Consider the following 13,423-nt stretch of genomic DNA (forward strand, 5'->3'; position numbering starts at 1 on the left):
TTACCTTTTGATCTAATAATTTTCCCATTATCTCCAAACTGTCCCTTTCAATTGCTAACATGGTTATGCATTTCATATTTCTTCTATAAGAAACATTTCAATTTAGCCCTATCCATATAGACCAATTCTAACGAGTGTAAAGGGTAAAGACCTTCGATATTTATTAGAAAGGAAAATCAAACTTATCGCCGTGCACATTCACCACCCTGTGAAATTCATCAGAACTCATTTAATCTGTAGCCTAATAAACTGTGCATGCTTTTCCATGTCGTAGTGAGTTGAATGGAAGCATGGTTACTGACTGTCGCGGAAATTACCACCAGGGACACCTGAAGTCAATATTAAATTAATAATTCTTTATTATTGGAAAGCTGGAGAGGTTCCAACAAACTTAATGCACCAAGTAGTACTTGTCTGTCAAATGCTCCCCTGGGTCAGTCCCGTTAGTTCTCTTCTACTGCTTACACAGACAAGTTATATTTGCATGATTTAGCTTATTTATCATTCATCATTTATTATTCATTAACATTTGGTTCATGCATGTGACCAACCAATGCCCCAATACGAGGCTTCTTCTCTCCAAGCTGAGACCTTAAAACTGGGACACCCATTTCGGGTCTCAAAACAATGTTCTGGGCATACTGCTAAATTGCATTATACTGATAGTGAGGATTTCTCCCAGGCATGATCAATCAATCACTTGCATGAACCCAGTCAAATGCAACGGTGCACATGTTGCCCTAGAACCTGTTAAATCTCACCTTGTCCTAAAATAACTAACTATAGCATAATTCTGTCCCCCTGTCCCTCCCTATCATCCATATCCTCCCCTGTTCCCCTCCACCCTCCCCCTTCTTCATGTGCCCACCTTTCCTCTCCCCCAAGAGTTTGAAACAGTGTTCCCCCCAGCGCCCCCTGGCCACTGACCCAGGCAGCCTCCCCCTGCCACTCCAGACAGGGCTTAACCAGCGGGGTAAGGGGCGGATGCCCAGCGCCTCGGAGGTGGGGAAGGACGGAGGGCTGGAGCTGGTGAAGGAGAGACCAGAGGACCTCCTGTCCCTGAGAGAGACGCCTGAATCCCTCAGTGACTCCCTCTACGACAGCCTGTCCTCCTGTGGCAGCCAGGGCTAGGACCCAGGGACAGATAGGGGAACAGAGGGAGAGATGGACCAACCGACACCCTTTAAACCACGGCTAATGATGCACATCCATCCCTCCTTGTAATGGTGGCCCAGCCCATAAGGCAGACCAAGTTGAAGTACCTCCTTCCCTCTTCCACACACACAGCTCTCTCTGCTGACCCTGTCTACTTTGCTGAGATTTGGTTAGTACTGCTGGAAAACTCACCCTCAGGTTGACTGATGTTCACACACACACACATCCTTTGTGGAACTAGACTGAGAATTGGGCACTGTTGTTCTCCAAGCAACAAGCATCTGATGACAGACCAGCTCAACTCAAATGTGTACACACACCGACGAGATGCATGGGAAAATAACACGTTCAAGACAGCCACACGATCACCATGGTCTGGATAATCTGAAGAATTGTTGTTAAATAATTTAACCAGGCTCCTGAGGTCGGCCCCAAGAAGTGGCTGGTATCAGGGGTTTTTCAAGTCTGTCCTGGATATGGACATGTTTCAGTCTAGGAAAATTGGGCAGCCATTAATGCCAGAAAACAACCACATTTTACTGCCCACTAAATATGTTGCAATGTGGGGATCGACTATAATAAACTTCCCTGTTTTCAGTTATGTTTTGTTTTTTTACCTGTTGTGCTTTGTTACATGTTATGTATCATGTAATTTTAAGTAAAATAAAAAAGTATGGGTATGAATGGAAGGATGTGTGTATGTGAGTGAGACTTAATGCAGGGTCTCCACACTAGCTATGACTATGTCAATGAGCTTCTGACCAGGGGAAAGAAGTTCACACTTTCTCTGAAGCTGCCATATAGTGTACTGTTTCACAACCTACTGTAACACATAGTGGCAGATCATGACAACAGCCATTATATTACACTTATGACCAGACATTACCTAGTAGTGTATGTGTTATGGACAATGAAATGCGAAGAATCTCAACCAAGAGTCAAATGTTTTACATGTGTTTAATGCATTGTCAGACTGTTTTACGTAGTGAAACATTTGTCAGGAATAATGCCATTATAACAGCATTATATAGGCAGCCTGTGAATGCACCATTAACAATGGAGGTCTAAACTGAGCTGCTATTTAATACTCAAAATAGTTTGACAAGCTGAAAGACTAAATAAGTGACACGATCCATCCACCTTTTATATACTATTAACTGAGTTGGCATACATGAGCCAGGATTCAATTTAAGACGAGTTAAAGAACAGCGTACTTTAACAGACTTTTTAAAGGTCATTTGTGCTTAACCTGACATGCACAGTGTTTCCCATGAATGCGATCTATGTGAATGTCTGGGGAAAATGCCTTTAAAAGGCTCATTGTCGGCTGTTTAGTCCACTGCTCTATAACGCACCCTGCCAAAAGTCTCGTTTGGCACAGGTTCCATATTTATCCTGCCAGAAACGATTGAACCGATAACTCTACTTTATTTAAATTGCTCCACTAAAGCAAAAAGATGGATGTAGGCCTTCCTTGTGAAGAAGTAACGATCCAGCCCCACTGAACGTAGAGTAGTTGTGAAGAAGTAACGATCCAGCCCCACTGAACGTAGAGTAGTTGCTTACTTCCTTTAACAGGCACAGACAGACACGCATTCAATCCATTTACTGTTGTACAATTAAGAAAGACAAAATGTCTGTGCTATAGGAATGTTCGACATGGATCATTGTACGATCACCATTGCTGTACTGCAGATGCTACCCCATGATGTACACACAAGTGTTTTGGCAGGCTTACAGATGGAAGAGTATGGTTTCTAAACACATTTAGCATTCGTAAGAATCAGAGGTTATCCTAATGGAGAAGTGCTGTATTTAAATTTATTTCCTAAAGTGCACTACTCTGGTTAAAAGTAGTGCGCTATATAGGAAATGTGGTTCCATTTGGAATGCACCCCTTGTTTAAACAGCCACTTCAGAACAGCACCAAGAGACACTAAGAAGGACATGGACTCCTCCCTCCCTCCCAGCCCATGTACTTGATTATGTCCTCATAAGTAGTTCCATCCGCTTCATAAGTCCCCACAAACTTCTTCAGGGATAAGACATCCTTGTGCTTCCAAACTCTGCTTTCAGAAGCATGTGATCTTTCCAAACTGACATGGATTTGACTTTTCTCGTTCACATTTTTTCATAATCCCACTTTGAACATTGCTTGTCCTTCAGCCCCCCTCGGAGTTAACATAATAACTACTGTGTTATACCATGGAAATGGAGATCTGACTGTTACTGTATATACACTTCTCTGTGAGAACAGATTTGAGTTGAAGAGGTTGTCTTCCAGGATATGTGCTGCCGGTCCACCCTTTCAACCCCATCTGAATCATGGCTAAAGGAAAACAAGTGTGTGACATGAAGCCCATTCTCTTTTTTACAATCATCTCATAATTCAAATGTTTCCATGGGACATATTTAACACAATCATTTTGTCTTGGATCACTGTGTTCTACGTTGCGACCAAACCATATACAACTAAATAATAACTAACCAACTACAGTACTTCAGATGGTAGCATTTTTCATTCCATTGGAAGTAACTGGGAGAGCCATAGGTAGCCAGCTACATGTTAACACCATGGTAACACACGTCATCTATCTGCAGGGAAGCCTTTATGGACTCCCTCTGTGTCAGTCAAACATGGGTCTTAGCAACACCATACACCTTAACTATGGCAATGCTGACCAGGATGGAGTGGCATAGAGGTGAAATCTCTACTTAATATGTTTGCTTTATGGACTCAATTTACGTCACTTCATTCAAAGAGGTTGTTGCAGCTATCTATTTGTTGTATTTATTTATTTATTTTTGAGGGCAAATCATAATCAATGAACTGTTTGTTATTGTTGATGTCGTTGACATTGTTGTTATAGACGTTTTTATTCTGATACCGATTTATTTTTGTACTATAGTCTTATTTAATTAAAGTAATTTTTTTTCCATGAGAGGTCTGTGTTTGGTGTTCTGTTTTCTGGGGTATTCTCATGTTATTACTCTGATTTGGTAAATAGTATTTCAAGTGATGTGTATATACCATTTCCACTTAAATGAAGCTTAATAAAGCTTAAACTTAAAATAGATTACGGTTTATGGCTTTATTTATCAAGATTGTAAAAACAAAATTATGATTGTTCATTTATGGCTCTAAACAAATGCAAGAACCCAACAAATAAAAATCTGAGCTCGCTTGCCAATCTTAATTTATTCATTCAAGGCTCTTGATTGAACACCTCTTTCTAAAAGCTCGCAATATCCATGAAACATCAGAGCATGCTATGATTTTGAAACAAACAAGACTCTCTTGCTGTTTCAGTACTCTGCAAATGCAATACTCTGGATTAGAGTTAGGGTTATGCCGAATTCGGGTTGAGGCAAGAGTTCGGGTTAAACCAGGTTGTGGACATGAAGCTAGGATTGTGTTAAGGCTAGGGTTTGTGTTGAACCGGGTGTAGACATGAAGCTAGGGTTGTGTTAAGGCTAGGGTTTGTGTTGAACCGGGTGTAGACATGAAGCTAGGGTTGTGTTAAGGCTAGGGTTTGTGTTGAACCGGGTGTAGACATGAAGCTAGGGTTGTGTTAAGGCTAGGGTTTGTGTTGAACTGGGTGTAGACATGAAGCTAGGGTTTCTTTCAGAGGGAGGATATATTACTGGAAATTTTACCAGTAAACTACCATAATTTGTATTTTTTTATTGTATTTTATCAGATTACATCTAGTGGTCTTTTTGGGTACTTCAGATCACAGGTGTCTAATGTGTGGCCTTATTCCATGTAAAATATATTAAATAATCAAATAAGATGATTTTACATTATCCTAATTACAAACCATCAACTTGGTGAATACCAGTGGCGTTTTAATGAGAGTTTCAGAATTAAATGTCCTTGATATACTTTTTACACAGTTATTTATTAGGACTGTCAATATCTTTATAAATGTTTTAGCTCCAAACTAGTGGCAATTGTAAAAAAAAATCAAATTAAAAAAAGTTAATCGTTGGAATAGTTGCAGAGTTAATAGAAAAGAATGCCATTGTTGATTAGATGCTTTTTTTCATTAATTAAGCTATTTTCTCTTGAACCATATGGTCTATCCACCAGACACTCATGGACAATATGGACACATAAATTATTCAAGTATAAATTACCAAAAGGCCCGGAGTGGATACAAACGACTAATAGTTTCGCCGCCCTGGAGCCTGATCTTCCTGCACCTTTGTCGCTGCTTGTACATGTGTCTGCGGCCGCTGTGCCTACTCATACTCCTTCCCTATGATTTTGAAGTCTACGTCGGCAACCTTCCATTCCTGCTCTGGATTGAGCGGAGCTTCTCCATCTGTCGGAAACCTGCACCATCCTGTGAAGAGTGGGAGTGGGCGGATTTCCTCGTCCTTCTCTCCTGCCGTGATTTTGGGCAGCTCCATGGTAAGAAATGTGACTTCCTGGTACAAAAACAATGTCATATCCCGGAGCTGGAGTAAATTACATTACTATGCTGCTCCCGAATGTACTGCGCCAGGACATGGACATTGATTCTATCGTAGTCTGTGAGTTTTAATGACATTATGAAGGGCAGCTCTGAACAGTTGAAACTGGATTTCAAAGAGCTGATTGACTCTGCTAGACACTAATAAAATACCTGTCATATCTGGCCCTGTGTCCTCTCTGAATCATGGCATTGAATGCTTTAGCAGGATTCTTTCTCTTCACAACTGGCTACATGATTATTGCAGCTAAATGGGTGTAACATTTGTTGACAATTTCTATACCTTTTGGAAACAAAACACGTTTTATAAGGAAGATGGGATCCACTCAAATCACTTGGGTTCCGGGGCCCTTTCACAGCATTAAGGCTGTGTTGAGACAATGACTTATCAATGACCCCAGCTCAGTTAATCCCTACCATTGTGTCGCTGAGTCATCATAATGCTTTAGCAAATGTACATTATACCAAGAGCATTGGTAGACACAATGTAAGTAACCTAATGTATGTCCCTCTAACTGCCCTTAATGCCTCTGCTGATCCTACAGCTATTGTATGCAACAATCATGTGCCTATGAACCAGATTTATGCTGTTAGCACTGAGGCGGTGTGCCCTAGTAGGAAGTCAACTGTGTGCAGCTCACCCTGCACTGTGGGAAGCTGCTATAGACCACCAAGTGCTAACAGTCAGTATCTGGATAACGTGTGAAATGCTTGATAATGTATGTGATATCAACAGAGGTATGTTTTCTGGGTGATTGAAATATTGACTGCCCACTCAAGAAAAATCTTCAAACTGTAACCGGTGCCTGCAACCTGGTTCAGGTTATCAGTCAACCTACCAGGGTAGTTAAAACAGCACAGGAGTGAAATATTCAACATGTATTGATAATACCTTTACTAATGCTACAGAAATGTGCTTGAAAGCAGTATCCAGATCCATCGGATGTAGCGATCACAATATAGTAGCTATATCTAGGAAAACCAAAGTTCCAAAAGCTGGGCCTAATATAGTCTATAAGAGGTCATCCAAGTATATTCAATTTTGAATTCCGTAAAGTGAGTGTGAGGTGAAAAAAGTATTATTGTCTATCAACAATGACAAGCCACCGGGGTCTGACAACTTGGATGGAAAATTACTGAGGATAATAGCAAACGATAATTCCACTTCTATTTGCCATGTCTTCAATTGAAGCCTACTGGAAAGTATGTGCCCTCAGGCCTGGAGGGAAGCAAAAGTCATTCCACTACCTAAGAATAGTAAAGCCCCTTTAACTGGCTCAAATAACCAACCAATCAGCCTGTAGTAAAGTTTTGGAAAAAATTGTATTTGACCAGATAAAATGCTATTTTACAGTAAGCAAGTTGACAACAGTTTTTCAGCACGCTTATAGGGAAATACAATCAACAAGCACAGCACTTATACAAATGACTGATGATTAGCTGAGAGAAATTGATGATAAAAAGATTGTGGGGGCTGTTTTGTTAGATTTCAGTGTGGCTTTTGACATTATCGATCAGTCTGCTGCTGGAAAAACAAACAGTACCAGTCAAAGGTTTGGACACACCTACTCATTCAAGTTTTTTTTAGTTTTTTTTACTATTTTCTACATTTTAGAATTATAGTGAAGACATAAACTATGAAATAACACATATGGAATCATGTAATAACCAAAAAAGTGTTTAACAAATGTATTTAGAATTCAAGGCACACTTAACCAGCATGGCTACCACAGCATTCTGCAGCGATACGCCATCCCATCTGGTTTGCGCTTAGTGGGACTATTGTTTGTTTTTCAACAGGGCAATGACCCAAAACACACCTACAGGCTGTGTGAGGGCTATTTGACCAAGAAGGAGTGATGGAGTTCTGCATCAGATAACCTGGCCTCCACAATCACCTGACCTCAACCCAATTGAGATGGTTTGAAATTAGTTGGACCGGAGAGTGAAGGAAAAGCAGCCTATAAGTGCTCAGCATATATGGTAACTCCTTCAAGACTGTTGGAAAAGTATTCCAGGTGAAACTGGTTAAGAGAATACCAAGAGTGTGCAAAGCTGTCAGCAAGGCAAAGGGTGGCTACTTTGAAGAATCTCAAATATAAAATATTTTGATTTGTTAACTTTTTTGGTTACTACATGATTCCATATGTGTTATTTCATAGTTTTGATGTCTTCACTATTATTCTACAATGTAGAAAATAATACAAATAAAGAACAACCCTGGAATGAATAGGTGTATCCAAACTTTTGGCTGGTACTGTATGTGTTATGACTGTACACCCCCTGCTATATTGTGGATAAAGAGTTACCTGTCTAACAGAACACAGAGGGTGTTCTTTAATAGAAGCCTCTCCAACATAATCCAGATAGAATCAGGAATTCCCCAGGGCAGCTGTCTAGGCCTCTTAATTTTTTCAATTTTTACTAACGACATGCCACTGGCTTTGAGTCAATTAAATCCTGTAATAAATCAGGTGGAAATTGAGCAAATTGAGGTGACTAAACTGCTTGGAATAACCCTGGATTGTAAACTGTCATGGTCAAAACATATTGATACAACAGTAGCTAAGATGGGGAGAAGTTTGTCCATAATAAAGTGCTGCTCTACCTTCTTAACAGCACTATCAACAAGGCAGGTCCTACAGGCTCTAGTTTTGTCACACCTGGACTACTGTTCAGTCATGTGGTCAGGTGCCTCAAAGAGGGACTTAGGAAAATTGCCATTGGCTCAGAACAGGGCAGGGCGGAGAGCAAACATTAATGATGTAAATATCTCCTGGCTCAAAGTGGAGGAGAGTTTGACTTCATCTCTACTTGTATTTGTGAGAGGCATTGACATGTTGAAAGCACCAAGCTGTCTGTTTAAATGACTAGCACACAGCTCAGACACCCATGCATACCCCACAAGACATGCCACCAGAGGTCTCTTCACAGTCCCCAAGTCCAGAACAGACTATGGGATGTGCACAGTACTACATAGACCCTTGGAACTCTATTCCACATCAGGTATCTGATGCAAGCAGTAGAATCAGATTTAAAAAACAGATACAAATACACTTTGTGGAACTGTGAAGCAACACAAACATAGGCACAGACACATGCATACACACACATGATAACATACGCACTATACACACACTGCCTTGACAGCAGCTAATGGGGATCCATAATAAATACAAATACAAATTGCCACCTTAGGCCTAGACAGCACAGCCATTGGTTAGGCAGCACAATAATAAAAAAAAATTATGAGCAGAGCAGGCCAGGGCTAAGGGTTGGAAAATCCATTGCAGTGTGTAATGCAGCCTAGTTGTATTTATACCATCCCAGCAGCTGTTAGAAATATAACTTTGCTCTGTGCTTCTCCGAGCACGCTCTTTTTAGCCTATAGCCTATAGGCTATGGCTCATTTGATTGAGACCACACTAAGTACCCTATAGGCACACTTGATACTGCACACCTAGCGGAGAATCAGAGATGAGGGACATCAATTTATAGCCTAATAAGCCGTGTTTGACTTGGGCAGGAACTCTCACCGGAGCGGAGTACCGGCACCTCAAATATTCTACTGCTTGAGCTCCTGTTCCTCTTATAGAATATTAGCTCATAAGTTTTGTGGAGCTCCTGCACCTAAATATAAACAGTACCAGCACCCAAATTGAGTATTGGTACCTATTTCAGTTCAAGTCAAGCACTGTTAATAAGCAACTTATTCTAAAACACTAAGAAATATTGATAAACTGGAAAAACCACAGAACGTTGCCTGTAGTTATGGCATTGAAGGAGTACTGTTACAAGAGCATGAATGGAAAATGCTGCCTGTAGCCTTCTGCTCACGTACCCTCTCTTCTGCTGAGAGAAGACATGTCCAGATAGAGAGGTACTGCTTGGCATCAGTTTGAGCTTGTGAGAAGTTCTCACGTTACCTGTGTGGCCTGGAGTCTTTCAAACTGCTAATAGACCACAACCGTTGGTGGCGTTGTTTAACTACAAAAACCTGGATGAGGTCCCTCTGAGCTGCCAGCGGTTGCTTATCAGAATGATGAGGTTCAGCCCCAAGCTAAATATACCCCAGGCAAAATGCTGCTCATTGCTGACACAATCTCAAGAAACCCGTCGGTCCGCCTAGAGAGCTCAGACCTGGAAGAAGAGGTCGCAGCCTTTGAAGCTTCACCAGATTGCGCAAGCAAACAGTGAAGATGAGGAAATACAGGCAGCACTGAAGTACACAAGGCACGGATGGCCGAAGCACATCAAAACAGTTCCTGAGACAATCAAGACCTACTTTAGCGAGCAAGGGTTCCCAAGTGAATCAGATGGGCTACTGCTGCACGGAGATAGAATCGTGATTCCAAAGGTCCTGAGAAGCGAGATTCTCAGCAAGATCCACGAGGGTCACCAGGGCTTCACAAAGTACAGAGAACATGCTCAACTTTGTGTGGTGGCCAGGAATCAGCATGGACATAAAGGACAAAGTGAGCCAGTGCAAGCAGTGCTACCAAGCCAACCCAAAGAACCGTTGATGACGACCGAGTTGCCAGACAGACCTTGGAAACGCATTGCAGCCAGCCTATGTGAGGTTGACAGACAGCAGTACCTGGTTGTTGTCGATTACTTCTCAAGATTCATAGAAGTGGTACACATGCCAGATACATCAAGCAAAAGAGTGATCAGGAAGCTGAAGAGCATGTTCCTGCATTTAGGAATAACTGAGGTCTTGGCGTCCGATAACACAAGGCAGTTCACATCTTCCGAATTCCCGTTCTTCAAGGAAGAGTATGACTTTGACCACGTGACCTCCAGCCCTCACTTCACACAAGCTTATGGAGAAGCTGAGAGAGCTGTCCAGACTGCTAAGAAAATCTTAAAGCGAGAAGATCCCATTCTCGCTCTTCTTACCTACATAGCGACACCGATTGCGGCTACAGGCTGTAGCCCAGCACAGCTACTCATGGGTTGTCAGTTACGGACAACGCGTCCAAACCTAGCGAAGAACCTATAACCTAGGTGGCCAGACATGAAGACGGTTGCCAAGCAAGACACTGAGGCAAAAGCATCCTACAGGACCTACTAAAACAGGCGTCACGGAGCCAGACCCCTGCCACCGTTACAGCTGGGTGACTCTGTGCTCGTGAAGCTCGACCAAGACAAAGGCTGGATGACCACAGCAACAGTGAAAGGTCAAGCTGAACAGGCCAGATCATACATTGTGGATACTGAGCGTGGCGAGTTCAGGAGAAACCGGAGACACCTCCAAGCTGCTCCTGAGGACAGACACCACACAATGCAAACCCCAAAAGGCGAGTCTGATGTTATAGTGGAATGTCTGCCATCTGCTACCCCAGAGCCAGAGTTGGAAGCAAACCACACTGGTGATCCTCCAACCACACCAAAAAAACATAGGTCTACAGAGTCACCAAAAGTTACCGGGACGACCTGTGAAGAGACCCGTCAGATACCAGTCAAAAAGAAAACTAACAAGGAAAGAAAAGGAACACTGACAGTGAAATGGACAATTGAAGGTTGAATGTTGGGACTTTTAATTAGGGTTAAGTTTAGGAGTTAGGTTAAGGTTAGGGGAAGTGTTAGCTAAAAGGGTTAAGGTTAGGGGAAGGGTTAGCTAACATGCTAAGTAGTTGCAATGTAACTAAAACGTAGTAAGTAGTTGAAAAGTTGCTAATTAGTTCAATGTTAAAGTTGTCAGTGATGACATTCGAACTCGCAACCTTTGACTTTGCATTTTTTGTTATGCTTGAGCTGAAAAAGTAGTCTGAGGCTTCTTATGGAGGGTGCAATGCAAAATCGGTGGAGGCATGCAGAGGCCAAATCAAGCTCCTTACTGCATCACCTCTCAAATTTTGTAACAATGCGGAGGGCTCAGTATAGCTCCGCATTGACATGCTTGGTTGACGGTAGTTGGGGGTGGGAGGTCCAGTATAAGAGACAATTTATGTTTGATCCGAAAATGTGGTCGGCGATGCTGTATGGATGGTGTGATGCGTTCGAGGAGCCTACGGAGGCACGCAGAGGCCAAATTGAGCTCCATACAGTATCCCAGTGCTTCTCTCAAATGTTGTAACAATGTGGAGGGCAATTGGTGGTGCCAAAATGGCGGCTTGAACAGACGCTTTTTTACCGAGCTCCGTACCGAACTTCAGAAAGATTGTGAAAAAAACAAAACAAGTTTACAATCATTACTATTTTTATTTGTTCAAGATATAAGACCTTTCCTGTGACTGGAATAATAATAATTGGATCGTTTATTTTGGCATGTCCATGCAAAGTCGTGACAAAAAAAAGAAAGGAAGAAGTTAGCCGTTCTATTGCTAATCAACAAGAGAGAAACGTGCTTATAGACAACTGCCATAACTACACTTGCCCTATGGATAATATCATGCTTTCGAATGCTGTTGAAGATGACGAATTCCCCTCTTTACCGATTACTCCGTGCAAACCTCCATCCTCCAAAAAACCTAACATGAACTCTGACATCGTGGCTACCCTCTCCTTACTCATCAACTCCAGGTGTGACGCCATTGAGAAAATGGTTGGCGCGAACACCATGGTTATCAAAGGCTTGAAAAAGACTGTGGAGTTTGCATGTGGTGAAACGAGGCTTCATCAATGGTTCAGAAATCCATATTCCTCCCTAAAATCTCACTAGAAGGAACAGGTTGATGGTTTCAGCCATGCTATTCTCATTTTCCTTATGTGGTTTACCTAACAAGCATCAGGTGACTATTTTTCAGGAATACTCAGGTATTTCAATTTATTAGTTTGTTCTTGTATGACCAGAAGACCTATTTTGTTTACAAACTTACGAAGAAGATTGAAAGATGTATTTATTTGTTATGTATACCGTAACTAAGAAACTGTTTTAAAAGGCATACAGGTCTGCTCTGACTTTACACAGTTATTGTTCTATTTAGTTATTAATACTTATTTCCAAAAAAGGTCTTAAGAATGTTTATATGTAAAACATTTTTTATTCAATTATTTTATGATCAGTTTTCATATGCACTTAAAATAGTAGGTACCCTTTTATTTAAATTATTATTTGTTATTTTATTTCTTAGAATAGTTCCTGATTACACTAAAGAGGGTTTTTAGTCTCTCTTTCTACAAGAACCCTTGGTTTGGTCTTGAACATAATTTTCAGTTGAGTTGAATTTCAAAGCCGGATAACATCTAGCTCAAAGGTTATGGAATAAGCTATTTTCACTTTAAATTGACATAAATGGTGCAGATCTCGGTTCCTTATCGTTTACGTTCACTGCTCCTACGTCTTTGACTCATCCTACTACAGTTTATACTTTTATATAATCTTTGTTGTTTTGTCTTTGTCTATAGTATCTCTTAATGCTAGGGGGTTACGAAACAATGTGAAGCGCAAGGCCTTATTTGTATTTGCTAAACAATTTCGAACAGATTTTTGCTTTTTTCAAGAGTCTCACTCAATTTCAGCTGATGCCAACTTCTGGAGGTCAAAGTGGGGCAACAATATTTGGCTTTCCCATGGATCTGAACGCTCCGCTGGTGTCACTACAATGAAAAATACCTTTGGTGGTAATATTCTACACTCGGAATGTGACCCATTCGGTCACTTTATTTGTCTTGTGATCAGTTACAATGACATTACGCTCATTACTTTAAACTTCTACGGGTATAACACCAAACATGAGAATGATGAGTTGCTTCAATGTATAGAGAAACATATACTTCATTGGTTAAATAAATCTCCCAAATCGTTATTATTGATAGGAGGGGACTTTAACATTACTATAGATAAT

The 13,423-nt window shown here is 41.2% G+C and overlaps 1 protein-coding gene across 5 annotated transcripts in view; it reads left to right on the forward strand.

Moving 5' to 3' along the window:
* LOC110528236 (nck-associated protein 5-like) overlaps positions 1–4,237 on the forward strand; it is a 99,951-nt gene extending 95,714 nt beyond the window's left edge. For all 5 annotated transcript variants that reach the window (XM_021610122.3, XM_090241506.1, XM_090241504.1 and 2 more), the window contains one exon: positions 886–4,237. In XM_021610122.3, coding sequence (XP_021465797.3) covers positions 886–1,131 — 246 coding nt within the window. In that variant the 3' untranslated portion in view covers positions 1,132–4,237. The remainder of the gene's footprint in view (positions 1–885) is intronic.
* Positions 4,238–13,423: the final 9,186 nt, after the last annotated feature.

Source organism: Oncorhynchus mykiss, chromosome 7, assembly GCF_057628025.1.
Source record: "Oncorhynchus mykiss isolate SJ-2025 chromosome 7, ASM5762802v1, whole genome shotgun sequence".
Taxonomy (NCBI): Eukaryota; Metazoa; Chordata; class Actinopteri; order Salmoniformes; family Salmonidae; genus Oncorhynchus; species Oncorhynchus mykiss.